The sequence below is a fragment of the Lepisosteus platostomus genome, chromosome 24, assembly GCF_059453375.1.
Source record: "Lepisosteus platostomus isolate fLepPlt1 chromosome 24, fLepPlt1.hap1, whole genome shotgun sequence".
Classification (NCBI taxonomy): Eukaryota; Metazoa; Chordata; class Actinopteri; order Semionotiformes; family Lepisosteidae; genus Lepisosteus; species Lepisosteus platostomus.
In genome coordinates, this window is record NC_142634.1 from 10,096,505 (window position 1) to 10,123,177 (window position 26,673).

At 44.5% G+C, this 26,673-nt stretch overlaps 1 protein-coding gene across 3 annotated transcripts; it reads right to left on the reverse strand.

Annotated features, from left to right (window-relative positions):
* Positions 1 to 480: 480 nt before the first annotated feature.
* On the reverse strand, positions 481 to 23,615 carry LOC148641597 (tRNA (32-2'-O)-methyltransferase regulator THADA). Of its 3 annotated transcripts, XM_088618447.1 has the most exons (31): positions 23,380 to 23,613; positions 22,684 to 22,864; positions 22,057 to 22,143; positions 21,855 to 21,882; positions 21,362 to 21,510; positions 21,059 to 21,181; positions 20,038 to 20,158; positions 19,523 to 19,665; positions 19,051 to 19,135; positions 18,640 to 18,776; positions 18,031 to 18,228; positions 17,048 to 17,774; positions 15,433 to 15,585; positions 14,982 to 15,091; positions 14,358 to 14,518; positions 13,794 to 13,969; positions 13,329 to 13,514; positions 12,760 to 12,896; positions 12,361 to 12,504; positions 12,091 to 12,195; positions 11,429 to 11,629; positions 10,941 to 11,091; positions 10,084 to 10,330; positions 9,185 to 9,421; positions 8,579 to 8,783; positions 7,877 to 8,083; positions 6,171 to 6,409; positions 5,702 to 5,872; positions 4,550 to 4,828; positions 3,004 to 3,209; positions 481 to 2,050 (listed from the first exon to the last, which is right to left on the reverse strand). In XM_088618447.1, exons 1-31 carry the CDS (start codon positions 23,511 to 23,513, stop codon positions 1,797 to 1,799), a joined length of 5,682 nt encoding a protein of 1,893 aa, XP_088474573.1. In that variant the 5' UTR covers positions 23,514 to 23,613; the 3' UTR covers positions 481 to 1,796. The 3 variants fall into 3 exon arrangements, with proteins under 3 accessions (XP_088474573.1, XP_088474574.1, XP_088474575.1); XM_088618448.1 differs by lacking the exons at positions 481 to 2,050; positions 3,004 to 3,209 and having other exon boundaries at positions 4,664 to 4,828; positions 5,752 to 5,872; positions 23,380 to 23,614; XM_088618449.1 differs by lacking the exons at positions 481 to 2,050; positions 3,004 to 3,209; positions 4,550 to 4,828; positions 5,702 to 5,872 and having other exon boundaries at positions 6,177 to 6,464; positions 23,380 to 23,615.
* Between the last annotated feature and the right edge of the window lie 3,058 nt (positions 23,616 to 26,673).

Here is a 26,673-nt window from a genome sequence, read left to right on the forward strand (position 1 = left end):
GTTCAAATAAAATGAGATCACTTTTCCTGAAGAAATCACAATTCCAGATGGCCTGATTTAAAATGACAAAGTTTAAAATGATGAGAAAGAACTTTTATATATTTTTAGATCATGCAAAGTACGTTCATAAACTGGGTGGCCACAAAAGTTTCGCTGTTCAGTTTTCATTTTCCAAAAGTTAAAGGCCCAGGGAACAAGAATGGTCTTCAGCATACAGATCTGCTTCTCTAATGCAGCTCTTATAGGCTCTATACCTGATATAGCTGAAAGCACTGCTGTCAAATCAATTCAGAGTGTTACAGATACATTAACAGAATGGACATTTGGAGAAGAGACGAGCCCTCTAATGGAATAGATGAAACCCACTGCGATAGCACTGAAGAGTCACCCTGCATCAGGGCTCTGAAGGCATTACATCACCGTTCCAGTTCTGCGCCACAAAACAGAAACCTCTGGAGAAAATATTAATGCACACAAATGCTCACGAAAGTAGATGGGGAAAAGCTTTTTAATTATTCAAGAGTAAAATGAGATCCTAAGGGGGGGAACGCTTCCCCTACTGGTCGTTAGGGTGTAACTGCAGGGAAATATAGCTCCTTTGATGAGACAGATTTAGATCCCAAAAGCGGTTCTAACCGGTCAGGGGCAGAGCTGCTCTGTTGTAATAAAGAGCAGCAGGCTGGCAGCATCAGCTGCTACAGCCTGAAAAAATCCTTTTCTGCGCCGACATCTGACAATAGGAGATGAAAGAGGCTGCTTTTAGCTTTCGTGAATCCTCTGCATCCAATTTGATATACACTGTCCAACAACCAAATTCATCAGTCCACCCACTCTGCCCCTGAAAGTAGAATATCCATATATTCACAATTGTGAACAGAGACATTTTCCACATTAAAGGGAAAATGGTACCCAAGCTGTACTTCCAGTCATTTTATACAGTACATCCCGCATTTCATTTTGTGAAAAAGCCCTCTTACTACCTGATTTTTCAGAAAGCCTTACAGAGGGCAGAAGGCAAAAGTAGATGCAAAAAGGCAAAACATCTTCAAGCAACGTTCCATGCACGGCATGAACTGAAGTCTCTTTCCACATTTTCTTGAGCTGATGTGCTCTTTTTTCAGCACCAGAAGGTGGTGCTTAAATTCTTCGAGTGCCTTGGTGGCTATATTCACACAACACTTAATGTTACATTAAAACAAGAAATAACTCAAAAATATACATTCACAGGATGTTGCTGAAACATAAACGTTGTAGTATATTAAATAATGGATTAGCTATGGAATTACATAATTCATATCTTGGCAAACCGGATGATGTACTTGTCTGTGTGATTTGCTGGAATTGAGAAGGAGACATTATTTCTCATTGCATTTCTTAACTCGGGTTTCATGTAATACCTGACTGACAGAGTGTTCACTTATTAAAGCCGTAGCTTTCTGTACTAATGCAGTACAGTGGTTTCAAATCTAACCTCAGGTTTTCTAAACAACTGCATAAAATTAAAAATTAAAAAACTAATAATGGCCACAGTTACTGATATACATGCACCTTATACATATTCACTACACATTCCTAGTGAAACGCGTTACACGTGATGAGAGGTGTAAAATACAAAACACTGCATGTGCCAGAAGATTATGTGGGGAATGGATTTTCCCTTGAAATGCCAGAACTTTATAAAATCTACAACATGATTTCTACAATTCATGTAAACATAAAAGCTGACATCACTGGATCAGCTGATACGAGACCCCATGGTCTTTGATATGCCACAGATTTTTACTGTTGGGGGGATGTCAGTGGGTTCCCACCCAATCAATACCCACTGACACAAGGACACCATGTTGAGAGAGAAGCCTCCGTGTTTCCTGCAGGTCAGCCCACAGTGCCTGGGGTGGACAGTGGAGCTTGGGAGCCAGAGGCTGGTGATCTTCTGAGGCCTCCAGCAGATGCAGCAGAAAACCCGCCCTTGCAAACAGGCCGGCTAGGTGACCATGGAAACAGGGCCCACACTGCCAACCCAGATGGCCAAGCGCCACTGCCTCATCTCCTGAAAAACAATAACCTGAATATTATTATTAGTAATAATAATCATAATCATAATCATAATAATACTTACACTTACGTAGTGCTTTCCTGGACACTCTACTCAAAGTGCGTTACAGGTTATGGGGACTCCTAGCCTGGATTTTGCGACGGCAGCCGAAGTGCACCAGCTATCGTGGGGAGTGTTCCCTTCACTATAGTGGGACATTAGGACCCACACAGACCGCAGAGTGAGCACCCTCTACTGGTCCCACTAACACCTCTTCCAGCAGCAACCTGAGCTTTCCCAGGAGGTCTCCCATCCAGGTACTGACTGGCTCACACCTGCAGTGTGATATAGCTGCTGGCTATTATTAGCTGTATTAGCTAATAATAGCTAATGGCTGTTTTTGAACACTGGCTCTTAAAACAAGAGCAAATTAGGCCTTCCACCAGCTTTTCATAAATCCGGTTTAATACTGGTATCAAAAGGTCCAAAGTGGTCATGATAATATATACAGGCATTCCCTGTTATACACCGGCGTTAGGAACCAGAAAGTAGCAACATACAGCAAAATCACACATAAAGGGGAATTCTTCCCCAGAAGAGCAGTGTATTGATGGAGGGTTCATATTAAACGATTCATAATCTAAGTCAAACGTAACCGCAGTGTCTTCAGGAAGAATGTTTTTGTTAGATTTTGCTCATCATAATATTGGTTTTTCATTTCCACAACAGAATAATCCATGAACCACCTGCATTGCTGGCTTTTGGTGCCTTGAAAAACAAAGTGAAGGCAGGGAATTTTTACATCAAGTCCCACAGTTCATCAAAGACCTCAGTGCAGGGCAACTTAGAATGGGGACTGCCTATAAATAAAACAACACGTTTGGAGAATTCTGTGTATTGTGTTCTGTATCGGAACATTTCACTTTTTTTATGAGGAAACCAAGCTTGTATAACACCAGCTTCAGTACCTCTTCCGAACAGCTGCTTGCAGAAGTGGATGTTGTTCAAGATGCCTGCTGTGTTTTCTGCTGCCCAGACGGCCAGGCGGTTTTTGAGATGGGAGGGTTTGTCTGTCTTGTCAGCAAGCTGGATGAGGTAGGGGAGGAGGAGTTCTGACATCACGGAAGGCTCCTCAAACACGTTGGCATCGTCTTGTTCGTACAAGCTGGTGCACCTGCAACACGTAACGGATTAACTGTGCTGAGCTTCGGAGAGCAGGCAACAGTGCAGCATACATAACGCTGATCTCAGGTAAACCTGAAATGTAACTGTCATGTCAAAAGAATTACTGTCCGATGAAGCGAAAAGATATCCTAATGGCATGGGTGTTATCCAGATGTTTAAAGATCACATCTGGGCTTCACTGACCCCATTAAACAATGAGCTCTCCCCTTATCTTAACATCCAACACAATAGCCAAGGATCCAGGTGGCTGAACAATTCTACTAATTTTTAACAGTGATCAGATAGTTCCCAGTTCAATCATTAGGTCAGCTCTCTCAGAGCAGTCACTGGGAAGAGTAGCAGAGGAGAAAATGACAAACGAGGAAGAAAAGCAGGTGAGAGAGCAAATCCTTCAACAGACCAAGGGAACAGAATCTGCCCAGGCACTCTGAACACTAAAAAAGACTGAACTCTAGAGACTAAGTACAGGACTGTTGTTTTATAGTTGTTGGAAATACTGACTTCCTCGCCACCAGGCTAAAAGAAATGTCTCATTGTTATTCTGCATAGGGAAGCAGGTTTCCATCTGTTTACCATCCGTTTTGGAGAGAAAGTTAGTCCCACGTGGGACCTTTTATTGGATAAGACCAGTTCCTTCCCTCTTTTCTTATGCACTGTTTGTGCCTCAGTTACAGAGAGATGTTTGTGTTTTCTGTCTGACAAGCAAGACCCTGGTACTTGCAGAACTGAAAAACTTTAGAGCACTAAAGGTTGTCTGATGTGTATTTGTAGTATACTGTAAGAAATATTCATTTTTGAATTTGCTGGCTGCTTATTACTCTGTTACCACCCTCTCTTAGCCACAATCTGCCAGATGACAACTCTATTCGCTGATGATAACAGGGTATGACTGTTCATTTTTACAATTTGTGTGCATAGCAAGCTTGTGTCAGGGCCCGCTATTTGATTTGGCTGATACTTCTTATTTTATAATTTAGCTCCCTAGTTTGTAACCATCATGCATTCACTCAAAACAACAGCTTGTTTTCATTTGAAGGATACACTCCTTTCCAATGCCAATATTTCTCAGATGTGTCCACACAAAAGCACAAGTATTGCTTTATGAGGAAATGCTACAATAATCCATTAGCTCCCACATACTTATCTTCCTCAAACTGAGCCTGGTTGTGTTTATGCCAAGTGGTTCCTAGAAGAAAGCAGAAGAGCCTTTCCAGGAAAACACTGGAAATCAGTTTAATTTAGATGCTGCCCTACTGCAAGCTGTCCCGTGACGCCCAGTACCCCCCAGAAACCCCTGCAGATCAGCAGCTCCAGCAGAGGAGCACTCACTCTGCGTCTGCGTCCTGGGCACCCCTCAGTGCTTCCTTCAGGTCGCCGTCAGGGAGGTGCGACAGCAGAGCCCCTAGAGTGCCTGGGCTATCCCAGAATTCCTCCAGGAGGAGCTCCAGCAGGCCCAGCAGCCCCTGGTTAACTTGCATCTGAAAGCAAGGGCCCTGTCCCTCTGTCCCTCCCTTCCAGAGGCTGTGCAACACGGAGGCAAACTTCGCGGCCTCTGTCCTTATTTGCTGGCTCTCATCCTGCAGGAGGTGAATGGCAGTATTTATCAACCTACAAATAAAAAAAACGCACTCATCTCAGTTAGCATTCAAACCTATTGGTGGGTGTGAAGTAACTTGCAGTTATACACAGCAGTTACTGAACTTGCTTCTTCACACTGTCCAGTTATTTCTGATTATTGCTGGTTACCCCCCAGTGATCTGTACATAGAAAATTATCTCCAATATCTTCTAATTAAAAACTGAACAAATAGCTGCTTATGTAAGCCCAGTAACCATGGCAATGCTAATAGGATGTAGAATTATGTGTAGGTGGAGCACGCCTAATTTTAGCACCAACAATACAGAACAACACTGTTGGAAATACATAAGAAAAAGGGTCTTTTATCAAATGGACTTCATGAAACAGTCTTAATTGAGGCTACTTATTCTTTAAGGAAATGTGCCTGATAATCTACCCAACTAATGGCTATTCAAATCAATACATCCTTATATTTACAGGTGTTACATATATAAATATCTTACTAGTACATCAAATCACCGGATTAGGCAATGGATTACAACTACAACAATATCAACTCACTAAATTAAATTAATTCCCCAGCTGAAATGTACATATAGCTCAGCATAGGTTGTAATGGCTTACTACTGTACCAACGGAAACCATATAATCAGGACATACTCTTCAGCTTTCGCACTTTAAGCAGAAACTGACAGAGCCTGTGATCACACTTATGAGATGGCTGCCGCCTAAATACCTGTAGTTTTTAAACCACCTCCTCTTGTCACAGCCTGTAAATGAAGTGTGCGTGTCGGAGGCAGGAGTGCTCAGTAAGTGCAGGGGGAGGAGTGGCTGTGTTTCAACAGAAGAGGACTGGAGGGTGCAGCACTCGGCACAGCTGTGAAACCCTAGGAGCCACAGTACCTCACGCTGAGAGCGGGCTTTGGGGTGACACCTCTCAGGGTCCTGCTCACTAGGGGCGTCCCAGCTTGCTGCAGGGCATGGGTGCAGGCCAGCCTCAGCGTCTCGGGCGTTTCGGGGGTCCGGTGTGTCTCCAGCAGCCGACACCAGCGTTCTGTCAGGGAGTCCTCACAGCTGGAAGGGAGACAGAGCTCGCCATGTTTGAGACTGAAAGCAGAGCCAGATATTCAAACGTGTAACAAAGCAAACCTTTAACACTCTCAAACCTTGTGTTAGTTACTAAGCACATCAAAGGCGCCGTGATCAAACTGTGGCAAATTCAAAGCAAAAGTCATCACACAGACAGAGCTCTTGTGCAGGGCAGATCACAGGCCTAGGAGGTTTTTTGAGATGTTAATCAAGAGCAACCCAGCCTCTCCAGAACTCCTGCAACAGGGCAGTGAGCGATCTGCTGCCTGGGAAGGAGACCCACCTCTGAGAGAGCAGCAGGCCTGCGGCGCAGAGCGCCTGTGAGCGAAGCTCAGGGCCGCCACCCTGGCTCTCCAGAAGGGCCAGCAGCAGCGCGGTGCTGGCCAGCGAGGCCGTCCGGCGCGGAGGGAGAGCCTCAGGAGACGGGCTCTCAGCGCAGGAGGACATGACTGCGACGAAGGCCTCCAGGAAGGTCTTCTTGTACTCCGCGCTCCCCTTCATCAGCGTGGCCTGGAGGGCCTCCTGCACACAGAGCGACGACAGGCAGGTGATCCACAGGGACTGCACCTGACAGCGTCTGGACACACCCAGCCCCTTTTAATCCTTGTGTAATTCATGCGCACAAGATCTGATGAATCAAATATTCATGACCAGCACAGCCAACAGCTAGTTCACAAAGCACACATTGTATGACCAATTGATATGAGTGGAGCCATAATGATCAAGATAATAATAATAATTGCTGACACTTATAGAGCGCTTTTCTGGACACTCCGCTCAAATCACTTTACAGGTAATGGGGACTCTCCTCCACCATCACCAATGTGCAGCCTCACCTGGATGATGCAACGGCGGCCGTAGTGCACCAGTGCACTCACCACACATCAGCTATCAGTGGGGAGGAGAACAGAGTGATGAAGCCAATTTATAGACGGGGATTATTAGGAGGCCATGATTGGTAAAGGCCAAAAGGAAATTTGGCCAGGACGCAGGAGTTACACTCCTACTCTTTTCGAGAAATGCCCTTGGATTCTTAATGACCACAGAGAGTCAGGACCTCGGTTTTATGTCTCATCTGAAGGACGCCGCCTTTTTTTACAGTATAGCATCCCCGTCACTACGCTGGGGCATTAGGACCCACACAGGCTGCCGGGTAAGTGCCCCCCTGTTGTTCCCACTAACACCTCTTCCAGCAGCAACCTTAGTTTTTCCCAGGAGGTCTCCCATCCAGGTACTGACCAGGCTCACACCTGCTTAGCTTCAGTGCGTTGCCAGTTGCAAGTTGCAGGGTGAGATGGCTGCTGGTAACAGATAAACCTGTTTTTTTATCATGTCTTGACTCCATGAGGAATAATTCTGCTTGTATCTGGGCGGTTTACAGGAAATGCTTTGGACAAGCCTCTTGTAATAGTACAGTGGAACATCATCAATTTCCCTTTGGGATCAAAAAAGTCTTATCTATCTATCATGCAATAAAATAAGGAAAAGGAGACCTTGTGTGTGGATTTTATTAGACCATTATACTGGCCTGATTCCACAGGGACTGGCTCATGCCTCAACAGTCATTTTACAAAAGGAAACCTTTTAATATTTTGCTCGATTGTTAAAATAATTTATATGCTTCAGAGTATTTTAACAGCTACTGCCTGCTTAAGTGTAGACAAATGATTTTTGGGGAAAACAAAAGCACATAAATACATTAACGTTTTGTTCTGAGTCAAATGCTCTCGGAAGTGGACATAATTTTTGAGAACTTATCTTGGTTTCCTCAAATTTCCTTACATTGTGTTTAAACTCGATGTTTTCCCATACAGAGTGAACCCATTAGCAGACGCTCTATAAACATAACAACCTGTCACCTCAAATGACATTACATATATTTTCGTTACACTGCTGCCTCAATCAATTCAGAAGGAAAGAAAGAGCCACCCTGAAACTTCAAAGGTATATTCATTCCGTCTCCCATGTTCAAAGTGATAATTATCTCACCCCCAGTGCTTCTGCCAACACAGGCTGGATATCAGTGTCCATCCAGCTTTGCCCATCTCTGGCCCAGCTGACCAAAGATAAGCCCACATCAGGGTCTTCCACTGAAAGCAGCTTCCAGGCCTGTGCTGCCCTCTGGTGGTCCCTGGCTCTCACTGCCTCGTCGCAGAGGAGGTTCACAGCGTTCTGACAAAACACTGCAGAGCCCACCTGTGCAGACCACAGACACAGCTGAGAAATGCTTCCGGCTACAGTCTGCGAAAACCACACAGCTATGACTAGGCCAGGTCGTTGTATTTGTAAAGAGACACAAAACAACAAAACAAGAGAGGGGGTATATACACCTGTACTGGTGGCAGTAAGATAAGATCACTTTATTAGCCATGTACAAATCCTCACAGTAGGAATTTGTCTTTTCACTTACCCCAGCTTGCTCTCCATGAAACACACAGGCACACAGACAGGGAGAGTGAAGCTTGGGGTCAGAGCACAGGGTCAGCCATTTATATGGCGCCCCTGGAGCAGCTGGGGTTAAGGGACTTGCTCAGGTGCCCAACAGAGGATGATTTCTCTGCCAGCTGCGGGATTTGAACCGCAACCTTCCAGCCACGGGAGCAGATCCTTAGCCACAGTGCCACCGCTCCGGCATGCCAAAACAGCTGTTCTACAAAACAGTCACTCTCACCAGGTCTACCTGGTGCCTACCTGTAGCCTGTTCCTGGGGCTCTGGAGCTCTGTCACTAGGCTGGACTGAAGCCGCTCCACAAAGCTCTGCGTGAAGGATCCTGCCAGCTGCGCTGCGACACTCAGGTACGCAGAGCGGATCAGAGGGCACTCCTGGGCTGACGTCGCCAACCACAGCCCGGATTCCAGCTGCTGTGCCAGGCCACGCATGGCATCCGTCTGCGCTCTGCAAGGAGCAAGTCCCTGAGCCTGGCTTTTTCATGGCATCAGGAAAGAGGGACACCCTACTGCTGGCTCACGCTGAACAAAATACATTCATTTCAGATATCATGCCTTTAACAAGGTCAGTAATGACAGAATGATTTACCCAAAGCCCAATGTTATCTTGTCCCACCATCCTCCCCTTTTTAAATGAGTTCTGCACCTGTCCATTTTCCAAACAATTTAGCCCATGGAGGGTCATAGAGATCCCAGAACCTGTCTTGCCAGGCAAAGTGCTCAAGGTAGGATACAACCTGGACGGGATGCCAGACCTTCGCAAAATCTGTGTGGCTTTGGACACTAATGTTTCTGTAGGTGACTGCCAGCAGGGAGTCGGTGTGCCCATCCTTTTGGGAGGTCTCTTACCCGTCAGCTCTGAGAGCTCTGGCCAGCAGCGCCCCGATCTGCAGCAGCTGTCCGTGCAGGCCGTTGTGACAGCGGGGGGCGTGGGGCTGCAGTAACTGTCCAGCCAGCTGCAGCAAAGTGCTCATGTACTCAGAAGGGGGCGTCATGGCCGCCAATGCTTTGGAAGCCATAACTCTCACGGCGTAGATGGGACTGCTGGCTAGCTGGAGCAGAGGAGGCAGGAACGGGGCAAGAGAGCTAGGGGAAACGCAGGGCACAGTGAAGACATTTTAAGAGCCGAACTTACTCGCCACCTTTACCAAAAGTTAACAGATTTACTTTTATCACAAATTCACCTGCAAGTACATATCGTGGTCAAATTTCCCATTGGCCCTTACCAGTAATGGCCTCCTAATAATCCCCCTCTATGAATTGGCTTCATTACTCTGCTCTCCTCCCCACTGATAGCTGATGTGTGGGGAGCGTTCTGGCGCACTATGGCTGCCGTCGCATCATCCAGGTGGATGCTGCACATTGGTGGTGGTAGTGGGATTCCCCATTACCTGTAAAGCGCTTTGAGTGGAGTTTCCAGAAAAGCGCTATATAAGTGTAAGCAATTATTATTATAATTATTATTATATCCGTGCCTTCGTAAGGTATAACATCAAAATATACAAAGCAATAACTTTGAATGACCACAGTGCATATCATAAATACTGGATTTTCACACAGTAAATCACTATTATGTCCATACAGAGCATTAAAAGTGCTGGATTCTAGCAAGCTGACCTAACTTCCAGAAAGATTTAAGGCACATGACCACGAAGTTCTATAATAACCCGTGTAAGTAAGCCACACTGAAAGATTCCCGACTTCACGAGCACAGCGCAGCGAGTATGTGTGGGTCCCAGACCCGGTACCGTGTCTCGTTGTGGGCTCCGGGCTGCAGCTTCGCCAGCAGGGTGAGGACGGAGTGCAGCGAGGGGTGGAGGTGCAGCCTCGCCTCCCCTCTCGCCCCCTGGGGCCCGGCGGCCCTCACGAGCTCTCCCAGGAGGAAGGGCTGGAGCGCGGGGTAGCGTGTGAAAAAGGCCGGGGGGGACATCCCGTGCTGGGGGCACCCGTCCTCCCCCCTCGATCGCTGTCCCAGCATCCGAGAACACAGCGCGCCTGGAAGCATGTGGCATGAGAAAAACACTTCAATCCTGCAGCTCCTGAACCCAGCCTCATCTTCACTCTTTTAATCTGCTGAATGGGGACACCCAGAGGAGAAAAGGTCTCACGGACTCTACGATTCTGCATTTCAAAATAATCCCTAGGTTTCCCCATAACAATTGACTACACTACAATAGGAGACAAAAGCAGTAAGAAACTCATTTTTTTAGGAGTGCAATGAAATACTGAATTTTGTTTGTTGTGCACATACAAATGCAAATGCAAAACAATTAGATTAAGGCTTACTGCAAGTGTCAACGAGGTGTTCAATGCATGTTACTCCTGTTTACTTATTAGACTGTCAAATGTAGTCTTTATAATCAATCAATTAAGTGGTTTCAAAGATAAGAGACTGCACTGGAAGAGATCAGAAGGATGCTTTTTGAAGCTGAGGAGGGTGTGGTATTCTGTGAGGGGGTGTTGTGACTTCCTGTGCTGTTAATGTATGGATGTGGAATATGGCCTCACAGCCCTGTCATGAAGAATGCAGCTGTGCTGTGCAGGTCTAAAAACAAAAAAAAGGGTGACAAGCACACAGAAGGTTCCGGACAAGAAAGGTTCTTACTGAAAAGCTGGATGGCAGCATTCCTCATTGCCCAGCAGGGGGAGCTCAGAGTATTCAGCGACAAGATGGTCATGGTTGGAGCAAACTGAAGCACAGCAACTCCCAGCCCCGAGCTTCGCACCAGAGCCTGCAGGGCATGGACAGCACACACCTGGGAAAAGAATATTTTTATAATTCCTTACACATGTATAGCGCTTTTCTGGACACTCCACTCAAAGCACTTTACAGGTAATAGGGAATCCCACTATCACCACCAATATGCAGCACCACCTGGTGATGTGACAGCAGCCATAGTGCACCAGTACACTCCTCACACACCAGCTATCAGTGGGGAGGAAAGCCAGGAAAACAAGGATATATACAACAGGATTTCAAGGGGTGCACAGGCTTTACACGGAACACTGACAAAACTTTAACCATGTCTCCTGGCAACAGTAGAGTTCCCACAGTGCAATGGGAGTGTTATGCCATCAACGCAGTTTCTGTACCTGCGGCAAGTCCAGGGTCTGGTCCCAGTCCTGCGGCAGAGGGGCGCTCGCTGTCTCCAGCAGGCTCGTCATGCTGAGTGCCAGGAGAGGCCGGGCTTTGCTGGCGTTCTCTGCTGCCACGATACTGACGATAAGCATGGGCAGGCCTGCTGCCCTCCGGGTGACTGAACTACTGCGGGGGGACTGCAGCACCAACAGCCCCTGGGGACGAAGAGGAGAACATCATGATTTCCCAAACATGCCAAAACAGAGTTGGAAAATGGAATTTCTAATTCCAGTTTGGGAGCATTCCCAACCTGGTCATGGACACCTGTCAAATCAAAACCTCGCCTATCAAGTTTGGGTTTGTCTAAGGTTGCTTGATCACTTCTGTCTGCCCCCCTGCTGCTTCCTGAGCAGGCCTGCACAGATGTTTCATGGCAATATCCAGGACACACACAGACACACAGCAATGGCCAACTGGGGAGGACAAGTACAGATCCGAGATCCAGAAATACTGTTCGATCCAGAACAAAGAAAGTGCTGCCTCAAGTTTTTTTTTAGCAAAGCCAAGAATTATCCCCTAATCCGTTTTTATTTAGACATAAATCTGAATTACTCAGTCCATGCTGGAGAGCTGGGCCGCAACTGAAAATCTTAAAATCTTTGCACTTAAAAGCTACCTGCTCCAGCATCTGTGCAGGGATTTCCTGGCAAACTGGATCTGGATGATTTAAAAGAACGGCACAAAATCTGGTAAAACCAACACAGCATCCCTCCACCGCTCCCTGGACAAAAGAAGCAGAAAAACAGGAATTAGTTTCTCTCCAGTCAAATGGAGAGCTCATGACGGCACAACATTAATGCCTACCTCAAGGTAACTAATTGCCAGGCAACTTAATAAAGAAGAGTAAGATCACGTAGATAACATCCATCTTGGGTTTGCTTCTTACCCAGTGTCGACATTTGAGAAGAATATCCTTGAACACTTTGGCTATCCTCTTCAGATCCTCCATGGTGAAAAGGGACCCTGAAGCAGCAGTGGGTGCTGTTGAGAAGCCTTTCTCCACAAACCGGCCAAGAAAAATGCCAATTTCCTTTAAAAAGCAAAAATGGAGTATTTTAATTCTCCACATAACTTAAGTTTCCACAAGCCTAGGAGTTGGCAGCCATTATTAATGTGCATTATCAGAAAACAGTTTCAGATAGAGATACGCCTTTTTAAGGCAAAAGCCAGGAGAGCCAGGGTAAAGCAATGCGTTCATAAAGACAGTCAAGCACACGGTGGTGGAGTGTCTTGTGTCTGGTCCTCATGGTGCTGCGGAGAGGAACACTAGGCAGTCATCCCTCACCTTCAGGGAGACCCAGCAGCACGTGAGAACGAGGCTGTGCTCCTCTGACAGCAGGACGCAGCCCTCCTCCTCCTCCTCGCCCCGGGCGATGACCGAGCGGATGGCTTTCCCCATGTCGCAGAACGAGGGGGGGGCATCTGGAAGACAGGGGGGCAGTGAGAACCGTTGCATGCTTCCGTCTCTTTCCCCACAAATAATTTGTTGGCTTCCACAAACATTCGATGACATGACAGCGCGTAACAGTAGAGTTTAAACCATTTTAAAAATAAAGGAAATGCCTGGAAGTGTTTTTAGGGAGATAAATATTTGGTGATGTTTAATAGTAGCAATAACCCCCCTAATTAGAGGAACACTTAATATCTTTTTTCTGTCACTTTTCCCAGCTGTTTCACTCAATATCTGGTGTAGCTATGTCTGCTCTTCATCGCTGACTGACGCCTCCACTCCATTCCTGCTTCACAACCCTTGAAGTGTTTGTCTGTGCCTCGCTGCAGCCTGATCGTACAGCACAGGTCTCCTGACACAGGCCTTGAACCTTCTCCCATCACTCTCGGCTCCAGGGGCCTTACCTTGCTCCTCGGCAGCTCCAGCTGGGTCTCCGTACAGCACCCCCAGCAGGAACAGGCTTATCTTCTCCACCGTCTCCAGCAGCCTCGGGATCAGGTCTGGGCCCCCTGGGCTAACTTCAGCTTTCCGTATGGATGCGAAAGCATCAGGGGGCTCCAGCAGGCATCTCTGCAGCGCGATGAGAACCCCTTGGAAAGACAAGCAGGAGCTGCAGCACAATGGTGGTAGTAACAGACACAAATCGGACACGAAAGCAGCCGTCCTCAGCAGTCTTCCTACAAGTGACTTGGCTACCCCCTCTTGAAACTCAAAACCTTACACAGAAGGCTTGTATTCTAACTCCAAAACAAGCTTGGGAGTTTCACAGAGGCAGCTGGTATTCAGCTTGGAAAAGTTAGCTTCCCATCGGCGAAACCAGGCCTTATTATCGGACCTTAATTTGCTTGAATTATGCCACTGGAACTTACCATGTATTGGGTTTGTTCTGGCAGCATGCAGCATGTCTCTTCTGGCGGCAAGGTGCTGCTGTTCCAGCTCCTGGAGCAGGTACAAGACCATAGACAGCACCTTTACCTCCTGCGTGGGAGCCCTCTCGTTCTTCCCCTTGCAGCCGGTCTTCAAGACCGATGAGAGCTCATCTGACCTTCAGAAGAAATCAAATACTATGGCTGCAGTGGGAATGGCAAAAACGATTTGATGTTTCAAACATCAAAATAACCTTACAAAATCACTTGTGTTTTTCACTTCCTGCCCTTGCTGTTCCATCCAGCTGGAGGTTTGCTCAGATGGTTTCAGCCTCTGTTGCAGATTTCAAAAGTCAAACAGTCCTTTAGAGATTTGGAATTGTACTCCATGGCCTCAGGCTCCTCAAGTTTTAAACTAAACTAAACGTTTACCTTTAAAGCAAAAAAGGTTTGGTTTTTACCGTCCCTCGCCCCTCCTGAAGTGCTGCATGCCCACAGTTCTAACCCCACTTTCTGTGCAAAGAGCCGATTAACGTGCATCATCGTTGTCAACTCCTCTCCACTTACTTCAGGAGGACTATCTTCATCGCGAGAGCCCCCGCTTGGGCGTCCTGCACCCGGGGGCTGCGCATGAGCTTCTGGGCACGCTCGAACAGGGGAGGGCTGAGGTCCCGCGGGAGAAGAGGGGGGAAGAACCTCAGGAGCAGCTCGGCGGTCAGCTCGCGGATCTAGAGAGGAAAACGGGACCCTGCGACATCCGGTCTGCCTATATCCTCCCTTCGTTTCTGACTGACTGGCCCCTCTCCAGCTCAGCCAAGCCAGAAAATGATTTTTGAGGTGCATTATGTGGAAGTGCATTTAAAATGGAGACCAGGAGGCACTTCTTTACCCAGAGGGCTGTAGGAGAGTCTGGAATAAGCTGCCCAGCCATGCTCTTGAAGCCAATTCATTGGCTTCTTCCAAAAAAAAGCCGGATGAGATCCTTGGATCAATTAACTACTAACTACCAAACAAGCGAGCTGGGCCAAACAGTCTCCCATCGTCTGCGATTATTCTTATTTTCTTATTCCGTACTGTACTCTTATCGTGTACTGACACATACAGTATGTGGGTTTCAGGAACACCAAGCAAAAAAAAAAGACTCCCGTGAGCTGGGAGCTCCACTCTTTCAGGCTGCCCTGAGCACTCTACCTCATTGGTGCCGTCCTCCAGGCAACGAAGAAGGACCAGCAGGTTTGTCCTGCAGAAGAAGTCCCACTGCCCTCTCTGCCTCGTCCAGCGCAGCAGGGCCGACATGTCGACTGCACGAGCAAGGGCAGCACACGCAAGGAAGAATTAAAATACCATATTATGACGAGACGCAAAAAAAAAACGTTCAGAACGCGACACGTGCAACAGCTAAAACTCTGGGACATGTGAACAGGATACCTGAACGTCTGCACGCTACACAACAAGTACAGACCCTGGCCTGCAGGTGAATGGTTACTTTAGCTTTTTGAGTTTTAATGTAATTAAAAATGTTCAGAAACGTCTAAATTGCCAGATTTGGTCAAGCTAAACAATTGAAATTAAGAACTGTGGAAGAATGAAATGCAGAAGGGCCTGAAGGCTCTACCCACAGTACCTCCATGCTGCCACTGACCTGGAGGCTGACCTTTCTTCTTCTCTGGGCTCCAGCTGTCAGTGCAGGTTTCCAGCACAGCAGACAGCAGGAGCAGAACTGTCTTTTTCCTCTGGTAATTAAACCCAGGAGCCAGATAGCAGAAGCACAACTGTGTCAGCCAGTCCACAAAATCTAGAAGAAAGATTCACCGGCTTACAACCACTGCTTGCATATTCTTAGTGATTAGAAAACACGTCATCAGATAGCAATTACACCACCGACGGAAACATGTTTTAGCGAGGTATTTTAAGTGTGCAAAATACAATCATGTTTCAATTTCATTTTCAACAAACAAAAGAGTCAGTTTCCATAGATCACTCTGAACTACCATTTAACATTTTTTGCCATCTTAGGATATCAAGTAAGCAAATGCATGCTTGTTTTCAGGAGAAACCAACTCATGAGACAACTGTACTAACTTCAAAAGAACAAGAAAGGACAAAACAAATTCCCTGTGGAGTTTTGGATGAAGCTGCTTATTTTAAATGCAAGTTTTTATCCCATCTAGTGCAAGAGGTCCAGATAATGGAAAAAAAAATGCATGCTGATTAATGAGTAAAAAAAAAAATACTGGGCTTTCTTTACGTTTAAACTTAATTAAGTTGAATTTCATACTGTTTTTTTCATTTCATTGTATGCATATGTGTATTGTAGCAAACAGATATCTGTTTTTTTTCGTACAGAATAAAAACTCCCATCGTGCAGCTAAAATTTTGCCCTGCCAGGGTCAAAAAGAGTTCACTTAATTGTGACCATTCCTGAATGCTGATGAAAGGAGAGAGCTGGATATTTCCCCCGACGGAACAATGGCACTCCCTCTTTGAAAAACTTTGTCACAGTTGGCAAGACAAATTGAGCAGTGGCTGAACACTTGGCAAGCAAATCCACTTAACATTTGCTTGCGAAAACTTCACTGCTAAAAAAGGCCCAACAGGCAACCTGTTACAAGCACATTCCAACCAGAATTCCTATGGAATCCCAACAGATTAGTCTGAATTCCCAGCACAGGCGCAACAGGAGACAGGCAATGGACCCAAGAGTCTCCCATTCTGAGAGCAAGCCTCAGCACAAGCTGAAGGGAGAGAGATTATCTGTGCATCTTTTAGGGGATTTGCTCTGAAAGAACTGCCCTTCCTCCTTCAGAGTAAAGCCTATCTGCCAATAAAGCGGAGTTTACTTTGGTATCGGACTGACAGACCTCTACGTAAGGAAACAAAACACCTTCATCTTAACCTGCAGGACTCTCTAGCAATAAACTAAAGCCCCCTAACAACTAAGCAACTTGACAGCAACAAAAAGTGGTGGGATATAATTAATGTGGCACAAGGAATTTCTCACCCAAAATGTGACACACACCAGAATTAGTGAATATGACCAGTTCTGAGAAGAACTGACCAAAGCATTATTAAAAAAAATAGTGACTTTTCAAACATAAAGACGTTAAAACACTGCATTTGCATAATGATATTGAATAGTCATAAAAACAACAAAAGTATAGTGGATTTCTATACACTGTAACACTGCAGAGGTGAAGTCACTAGAGTGTTTCGGATATGGACCCACAAGTCCAAGTCCGTCCCCGTGCTTTTCTCACCTACACCCCGAGCAAGGACCAAGTCCTGCTGCCCCTCGTCTCCACCCCCTCTGGCCTCCCGCTCCTCCTTTCCCTGTCGGCCTCTGAGGCAGGCCAGGCCGCTGTCCCGGATTCGGACCAGGAGCCTCTTCACCCCGGCCTGGAAGTGCTGCCGAAAAGGGGAGGAGTCGCTGTTCAGGTTCAGGGGGATGAAGTCCCTCATCTCCGACAGCTCCAGCTCCGTCGGGGGCTGGCTGGTTTTGGGGCCGCAGCAGAGGAGGCTGAGGGCGGCCAGGCGGACGCTGTCGTCCAGAGAGCCGAGGGCCAGGCGGAGAGTGGACAGCAGATCCCTGCTCAGGGGTGAAGAGCCCGTCACTGTCCTCTGGACGCTCAGCAGGCTGGCCCAGGCGCGGAGGTGCCCCGAGCGCGTCAGGCTAATCCGCCCCTGCAGGATCTCGAAGGCGGCTGGGAAAACACGCAGAGTCCAGGGCAGGAGGTAACTGGAGGCGTTGTTCTGCAGGAGGGTCAGGTCCGAGGTCAAGGCCTCCAGAAGTGTGGGGTACCAGCGCTCGGCCCAGTGCTCGGCCAAATCCTTTTCTGAGGGGGACGGGTGGTTATTCGCCACGCACAGCTCCTGCCTCTGATGTCGGATCAGCGATTTATAGACCTCGGAGGCGCAAGGAGACAAGTGATTGGTGGAGAGGCACTTTAAAAGCTGACGAGGGAGATCAGCGAAATATTCCAGTGCCTGAAAAAAGACAAACGTACACTACAGTCCAGGATCGAAACAGGCGTGTAACAGACAGGACTAGATATTGACTGATGACACATTTAGACCATCTGCATTGCAATAACTCTTAGAATGCTGCCCTCGCTTTCAATAATCAGTCAAATTCTGATAGGATTATGCAATTGCACAGAAAGCACTTCAATGAGTGTACAAATTATCTTTGTTTTTGACGGCATAGTACTCCTTTTGAGAGCTAAGAAATGACTGTACCTACCCTGTTCGTACCAACATAAGGGAGCAGAGCGCAGAGAGGGAAGTATTTTGCTTTGGCCTCCCAAGGCAAGGAGGTGATTCGGTGTAGTAATGAGGTGTAAAGAGGCTTTCCTTCTTCAGTAAAGTGTTCACACTCCAGCTCATAAATCTCCAGCAGCTGACGGAATGAGCTATGTACAAATTCAGAGATGCCTTCTACCTGGAGAGACAGGAGGTTAAGAAAAAGGAGATCCCATGCATATCCTGCATTGTACTGAGGACCAACATACAAAGTTAAACACTGTTGTAGACTTTCCTTAAATACAAGTAATGCTGGGGAAAACTGAAGAAAAATATTAATTTTATATTATAAACATTAATCTACATATCAGAGTCCAGTGGATTGTCATTGGAAAACTAAATCATAAATGCTTCTTCAATTTTATTTAGTTATTTATTTAACTTAACTCCTGGAAAATGTAGTTGCAGAGGGGAAAGTATCATGGATAGAAAAAAATGAGAAACCAAAAATGTTCCCCACTTCAAAAAATTGGCCTTGAACAGGTATTGTTCAACATTTCAACATCTTAGTTTCTTTGTTTTCTGGACTGAAACAGATGAAAAGACTCACTGGGCTTTCTGCGTTGTTCCAGATGACTGTGCTGAGTTGTTGTTGCAGACGTGAGTTCTCAGATAACAGAGGAGTCCCTCTCATCACCCACACATCCTGCAGGCTCTCCTTCAGACTCCTCAGCCACATGGCAAAAACTGCAGACACCCACAGAAAAGCTCAAGTCAGGCTCCAGCACTCCATACCAATGTTAAAGGCATCTTAGCCATTACTGGCATTCATCTACGAATTACAAAGATTATTACAACACTTTCAACTTAACAACCCCCTGTAAAATGCTTTGTGTTCCTTTTACAGTATTGCATTTTGTAAAATGTCTTATTCCCAGAAACCCGACTAGTGCAGAAAACAGTCTAAATCCCTAGCACCTTCATAGAGCAGATTCAGAGTCTTTGTTGTAGCCTCCTCTACCTTGGAAGATGTAATAATGACAGTCCAGATTTTCCTCACACAAACCAGAGATGACAGGAAACACCCCATCCAACAACAGGCAGGTCTGAACACAGAAATCAAGATGCACTCAGAGAAACATAATTATACATAAAAACAGAACTCAGACAGTACTTCTTTGGCACTAGCATGAAACAATGCAGTAAGATCGGACAAAGGTACAGTGCAGCCAGTTTTGAACTATTCTTTGTTCATTATACCTTACTAAACATACAGGTGTTTGAACTGTTAACAGATGCCTTACTTTCATTAGAGACAAGAGCAGACTGACAGGGTTACTGAGAAGTCTAAAACGTGTGTCACTTTTATCTATGAGATGCTACAAAAATTAACAAATGTTTACTATTAAAAACTTAATGATCAGCTGAAGATCTAATTTCCAAGCTACGGTAATCTGGAATCAGCAAGATCAGAAAGATCTCACAGGAGATACCCCTTTGTTTTCCAATGGGCTCAACAAAATGTCCTTCCTGCAGCAAGTCAATAGGCCTCTTGTCACTGCCAGCCTGTCCACACCGTCTCGGCTCCGAGCCCGACAGGCCACAGTCAGGCTGCCCACACGCAGCATCTGGGAATCTGGAACAACAAGAGGGGACAGCAGATTTACACACAGACACAACACACCTTCCACTCAACTGAACTGAAGAGTTAAACATTTAGCACCAGTTTAAGGCCTGAAGACAAACATAAAAGCAATAGAACAATCATAACTTAATTAAAGGATCAATCAAGGATCGATCTTTTAAAAAAAAAATCTCCTGCACTGATTTTGATGGACAGACACCATCAGAACACTTCAATTCACCACCTCCCCCCATTAAAACACTTTCAAATCCAGGTCTTCCCGGGGATATAAAGGTGGGTTAACGAGGTTCTGCGCTACTCGCTAATGACTCATCAGGACACCAAGGCCTGCACGGACACATTTTTCCCAGCTCCAGCACTCACCTGTGCTGGCGAGCTGCAAGAGGCTCAGCACTGCTGCTCCTCCATCCTGGGCCTGCGGCGCAGTGTTCATCGCCATGGCAACGGCGGTCCCAGCCAGCAGCCGGGTGTCTCTGTTTGAGGACTGAGAAGGAGCACAATACGGTCCCACTTGAATACCAATCAACGGTAAAAACAGGGGAACAGGAGTCCAGCAATACAAAGAAGCCACAAGTTAGTAGGAATGGTGATGTTTACAACTACTGCTTTGACATGTTCAATTCAATTCAACTTTATTGTCATTAAACTTACACAGGTGCATAGTATAATGAAAAGTGTTTCTCATTGGTCACTCAGGTGCAGTATATAAATAGGACAGAAGATAAGACAATAGACAGTTACACAATAGCAATAACAGTAACATGTAATAACATAACATAAATAACATGTAATCAAGTCATCAAAACTGTGCAAAATTCCGCAAACAGAGAAAATTTACAGGACAAAAACAGTGCAAGGTAATTCTTGGAACAGTGCAAAAAAAAACAGTATGGTTAAAAGTATTATGGTTAATTAATAAATATTAAATATTATTATGCCTCTTACAATTTTACTGGGCTATCGAGGGGACAGTACAATTTTGGCTTACATGTGTGTGTGGTGGTGTAGGAGTACAGTGGTGTGGGTACAGGAGGATGTTAGGAGAGATCATAATAAGGTGGAAGGGAGTGGGGGCGTCACCAACTTGACAGCTCTGGGGAAGAAGCTATTTTGGAGTCTAGTTGTGTGCGACTGGAGTGACCGGAACCTTCTGCCAGATGGTAGGGGAATAAACAAGTTATGACTGGGGTGAGTGGGGTCATGTTAAGGGACAACTTGATCATAAGGTCTTCTAAAATAAGGCCAGTTGCAAAAGAAGGGCAGTCAAACAGAAGTTCAGTTTGTCATTTGCTTCCTTGCATTTTGAGACCTGCAGTATTGGCAATATTGTTATTTTCTGAAGAGTTGATGCCTTCAAATTTAGGACAGATGAAAAGAAAAATACCTCTCCCAAGACGATGTTTAACAGGTGTTTTAGAATTCTTTCTGCAACTGGATTCCACGGGTTCTCCTCCCAGATCAGTGGAGCCGTCTCTTCTGGCAACAGCTGGAACATCTGTAAGCAGACCTGGGAGTGGTGCAATGGTTAATTTCCCGCTGATGAAATGAGCACAGGTCATGATACAGCCTATGCAGTGCACACCAACTGGCAAACAATCTTCAGCCCAATTTACAGCCAAACGGACCGCAATACCGTGCAAAATGAAGGAAAATAACGGGCACATTATGTGCTCCATGCTGTCACAACCTTCACTGCGAGGTAGCAGTGCTCTCCATTTCTTGACGCCTCCTGCTCCAGGATCGCTGGAAAGGTCTCGGCTAGTTTCGACAGGAGAGGAAGACAGGATTTCCTCCAGACTTCACGGCCCGCGGAGCTGTCCTCCAGAAACAGGCACACTGCCCGAAACACAAGCCAAAACATTAGAGGGTGTACTCCACTGTGGATCACTTTCAGAGGACAAATTAGGAATGGTGAACCTGCCCTGCCCGTGACAAGATGTTCTACATGCGTGTCAACAACATTGCAATGACGTGGGCTGAACACCACATTTTACAATAACTCTCTGAAAATAGATCTGGCAGGAACACTTCTAATGGTATAATAAATACAATTTCCCTATTCAATACCGTGCTAGGTTTAAAACTGCAAATGCACTAAATGCTGTGAAAGGCACATGAAAAATGTCCCTTTTAATATATAAACAGAACACCTAAACAAAGCAAAAGTATCTGAGACTGACCTGTGTGGAAGTCACTGACAGATAAAATCTGAAATGAAGAAAAAGACGAAAGGAGAACGAGTGATCAAAAACCATCAACTTTCATACTTCTATTACACATCCTGACCTCGATTCAAGTTATATAGCCATAGCATTCAGCAAAGTAAAGAGATATTATGGACGAATTACCTCACACAATCAGTAAGTTTAACATTAGCCTGACCTGAGTGAAGTCCACTGTGCTGCTTAAACACGTCTGTATCGCCTCAAAAACAAGCAGCTGATTGCCCTCTGAGAGTTTCACCATCATCTGCAAATCAAAAACACCCAACCATTTAAACTGTGCGTCTGAAAAACAGGATTAAAAGAATAAACCTGCAAATCCATAAAACACGAAGAACTGAAAGAGAGAAGAATATAGTTTATTACTGAAGACCTCCAGTTTGCCGCAGACTGGTGAAATAAAAAAGATGTCTATCTCTAGATCTGCATGCAACATGCCGAATACATTACTCACCTCTCCTTTAGGACAGCGCTTTCTAGGCACTATAAAAATCTAAGCGGCTCGCTCTCAGTTATTCCACTTAAAGACTCACCATCAGCTTCAACAAACATGTATTTATAAACCCCAACATTAAGAGTCTCTCACCCTAGTCTTTTGTCTTAGTCATGTCTGGTTCGTGCAAACCATGAAAGGCACCAGTCTTGTAACTGGCTGGTTCTGCACTGACAGGAATAGGATCAAACTATCGAAATAAAAACAGTTCAAACTTAACAAAGAGACAACATTTGGTAAACCGGTAAACCACCCATATAAGAAAAACAGTACAGAGTCGTGGGTCCTGCATACCTGGTCCAGCTTGCGGAAGGCAGTGGAGTTGTCGAGTGATTCCAGTTGAAAGGCAAGAACCAGCTGCACCAGAAGACCGAGGTGCTCGTTCTCCAGAGATGACAAGTCCTGACCAGTAAGCCTCTTCAGTTTCAGCAGAGCCTCCTCCAGGTTCCTCTCTCTTGAGCGTTTTACAGAACTCCTGCGTAGTTACAGCAAGCACCACTCGAGAGATTCTTATATATACAGTATATACATATACTGTACACATTTCCTTTTCCATAAACTGTTTCTCATAGGGTGTCCCTTTGCTTCCAGAATCAAGTCAGTCAAACCTATGTCATCCAATCGGCTCTTCAGAGTGACGCTACTCGCCACTGAATGGCTGTCAGTGTGCAATCTCTCAGGATACGCAGCTCCGGAATTTGTCAATGTAATACTGCACTTTTGGGGCAGCATAGTGGAAAAAGCCTGTATGTTGGTCTCATGGCGTTCTACGATTCTGTGCATAAGCATTATTGCACATTTATACATAAAAGGACATCTGCTATTATAAAATCGCGTTTTCTCATCAGAACAGAAAGGGACAGGTTTCTAGGTAATAGTTATGCCCACGTGAAAAAGAAAGTGTGTCCTGTTTTGTTTGGCATGTTCGAAAAACCAAACCATTTTGCTAAAAAAAATAATATTTTTTTAACGATAAAATCAACAACTTACCTCGCACATTCTATGAGTTTTTCAAGGAAGGTAATAAGTTTATTCCTGACATCTACAGGTATTCTCGCGTCTGTGTTCTTAAAGAATAAAAGGCATGCTTCAGATTGTTTCTGCGACGATGCATCCTGAAACATGTTTTGTAATCGCTGCTGAACTGTAAATATTAAAAATGTGTGCACAAATCACACACACGCGAAATTAAAATACACATGAGCAGGACTACAGTAGAATAATAGAGAGCAACATAAACCAAACGCGTAAGAATAGGGTTATGAAATTGTTCTTGCGCCTCCTGTCTGCGTGGCTGCCTTAGGGATACTTGACGCTGAGAAATCCCTAAATTAATGTTCCGATTTAATAAGGCTTTGGAAAATCACCGGTCTCATCATTCCACACGTTCTAAGGTATAAAAATAACATGTATTATTATTGAGATATCTTGGCACTATATACATAAGAAAAAATATAAATATATATTGTTACAAATAGAACACAACATACATTGCGTTGTCTATATTTATGTTTTAGTTTGATCTTTTATTTAAGCATTACAATTTTTACGGATTTTAAGAGCAATCAATTTTATGATTCTGTGTGAACTGCATTTCATTATTGAAGATTTAAGTAAAAACATATTCACAAGAAGAGTATGTTTTTCAAAATGAAAAACACCAAAAGCCCCTACCTTGGCATTTGAAAATAGTTCATAGTTTCATTTGTGCTAAAATATTTGTGCAAAGAAGTCCAAATATAAATTATATATATATCATTTTATATTAGAATATGGCATTTTAGAACGTGTTACTGTAGAAAAATAGAAAATGTCTGAATCAGAGATGATACACTGATTTTCCAAAGAACAATAAAAAGAACAGATTCTTTTTCTCTACCTCTTATTCTAGCGGAAGGATTGTATTTCTTTAGACCACAAATATGCTTTTGTTGGAAGCAGAGCCAAAGGAGATTAGTTGATATTAATCCCCTGTAATGGTTTTACCACTATTTGAACCAATACAGAAATGATAAGACGTTTGCCTTTATAAATCGCAAAGTGTGCAGATAGCATCAACCTAGTTTGAGTGACTATTACATCAGCAATCCGCTGGCTATTAAACTCTGGTGAATGGAATGAAAAGATGTTTATTGTTATCAGGTTTCGAACCCCCTTATCTCCAGAGCTTAGGGATAGATTTTCCAAATCCAATAATTCTTTGATAAAAAAGAGGTGTATTGCTTTATATGAAATAAAGGATTTCCAACTGAAAAAAACTACAATCCATGAAAGTTTGCCTGTTAGTACCATTATATTTTTTTTTGTCAGAAATCCCACTGAATAAGTATGTTCCATCTGTAAGGATAATACCTCACAACATAAGCTTGAAAAGTTCCCTTATATATAGCTGTTCTTTGATTCTGAAAAAGATACATGTTGAGGCATTCGTTCAGTTAAGAGAATCCTTTAATTTGTACAGCAATCAAAAATAAAATAAAAAGTAAAAGATGCCTGATGAAGACATTTCAGATCTGAAAAGCCTCCACACTTCTCAAGCAAATGATCTTTGTGCCAACAGGTGTGTGTGTGTGCATTTTAATTCTGTTCAGGCACACAGCTGCAAAGTCCAGCACAGTTATCAGTGAAAAGTGTAGTCATTGTGGATGCAGAGCATGTGAGCCTCAGATATAAATTCTAATAGTTTCTTGAAGCCGGGATCTGAAGTTTAAAGGGCAGTGAATTCAAACAGTGTGATTAATCCTCTGGCCAATACAAAGGGGGCTTTTAATCCCTTTAAGCACTAGACGCTTCTTGTGCTGTAGTGGGACAACTGCTTTGCAAATGAACAGTATTAAAAAAAGATGAGTTTCACAAGATCTAGTTGCAGACTGAAAAAAATATTTCTGGAGTGTGATAACAGTTGATAATTGTGGGGATGCAGACTGTGCAATTTCGATTCTAATTACATTGTTATTAAGGATATGCTACAGATGTTGTCAGCAACAGTTGCAATTTAAAAGCACGCTGTGTGAGTCTGGAGTGGAAATATATAAGTAAGGTTACTAATGAGAGGAGATCATTTGGAAGTTACTAGTTATTTCATCCAAGGATCACATCCAGCCATTTCCTGAAAGATACTGGGATCGACATGGCTGGGTAGCTACTTTTATACTTCCACACTCGTTAGGGCACAAAAAGTGTCTTCTGTTTCAGATTTAAATGCACTTTCACACAGTTTCCACATGTGCCCTTGAATATGTGTATCAGGTGCACTTGTAGTTTTCACTAAAAAGGTAATCTGGTTACAGTATCTTACATTTACACACCTTTAACAGCAGCAGCATATTGAAAACCTTTTCCTCTGCATGCTGTTCTGTTTTGCACAGTGCTACATTTCGAAACAAAATTGCTGGAATTGCTCCTAAACCAATTTTTTCAAATACAAATGTTTATCGATATGGACAGATCATTTTTCTCCCTGAATCCTGATTGAAAGTACCCCCAGGGTATCCTTCGTAGACTAAGTGACATTGTGCTTCTGCTACCTCTCAGTTTTAATGTTAGTTTACCTCCATTATGAGATACAGAACCTACCACATCCATTGCAAATCTAGAAAACGAGATTAAAATGTGAGCATGCAAAGGTCAGTTTTTACCAGAAAGGCTTGCCAAACGGCACACAGCAGATGCAACTTGTGCGCTGAGCAGTGATACTCAGCATTGCAAAAGCTCTGTTGGGAAATCCTGCCATTTATGCTCATGCCACTTTCCCTTTATTTCACACACAGGGACAATTTAATGCATGCCCTCACTGGGTCACGGAAGACTTACTTCACTTTGTCTAAATAACACCTTGCAATATATGAAATGATAAGTGCCTTTCTAAAGAATATGTTACACAGATAAAAAAAAAAACAGCCTGTTTCTTAGGACTGGAATAGAATGTGAATCTAATGTCAGTTTAAAAAGAGAATCTCTACTCCCTCAATACCACTTCTACATTTAGATTAAAAAAAAGGTTTCATACAGTCTACACCTGTAAAATGAAAGGGTTAATCTTCTCAGCTGTTCCTACTAATTCCCATTTTTCAGTCTATTTCTCTCTCTTTCTAACACCACCACAATAAGGATCTTAGTAGTTCTCTATCCTAATTTAAGAGGGAGAAATCAGATTTCCTTTTGGAAAGCAATGGAGTAGGATTAGTGAAATCTCACATCCTCGCTAACCCCTTAACAAAACTGGCCAGATTAGCTGGAATTTATTTTCAACTGCCTTTTTTTTTTTTCCTGCAGGAGGATTAT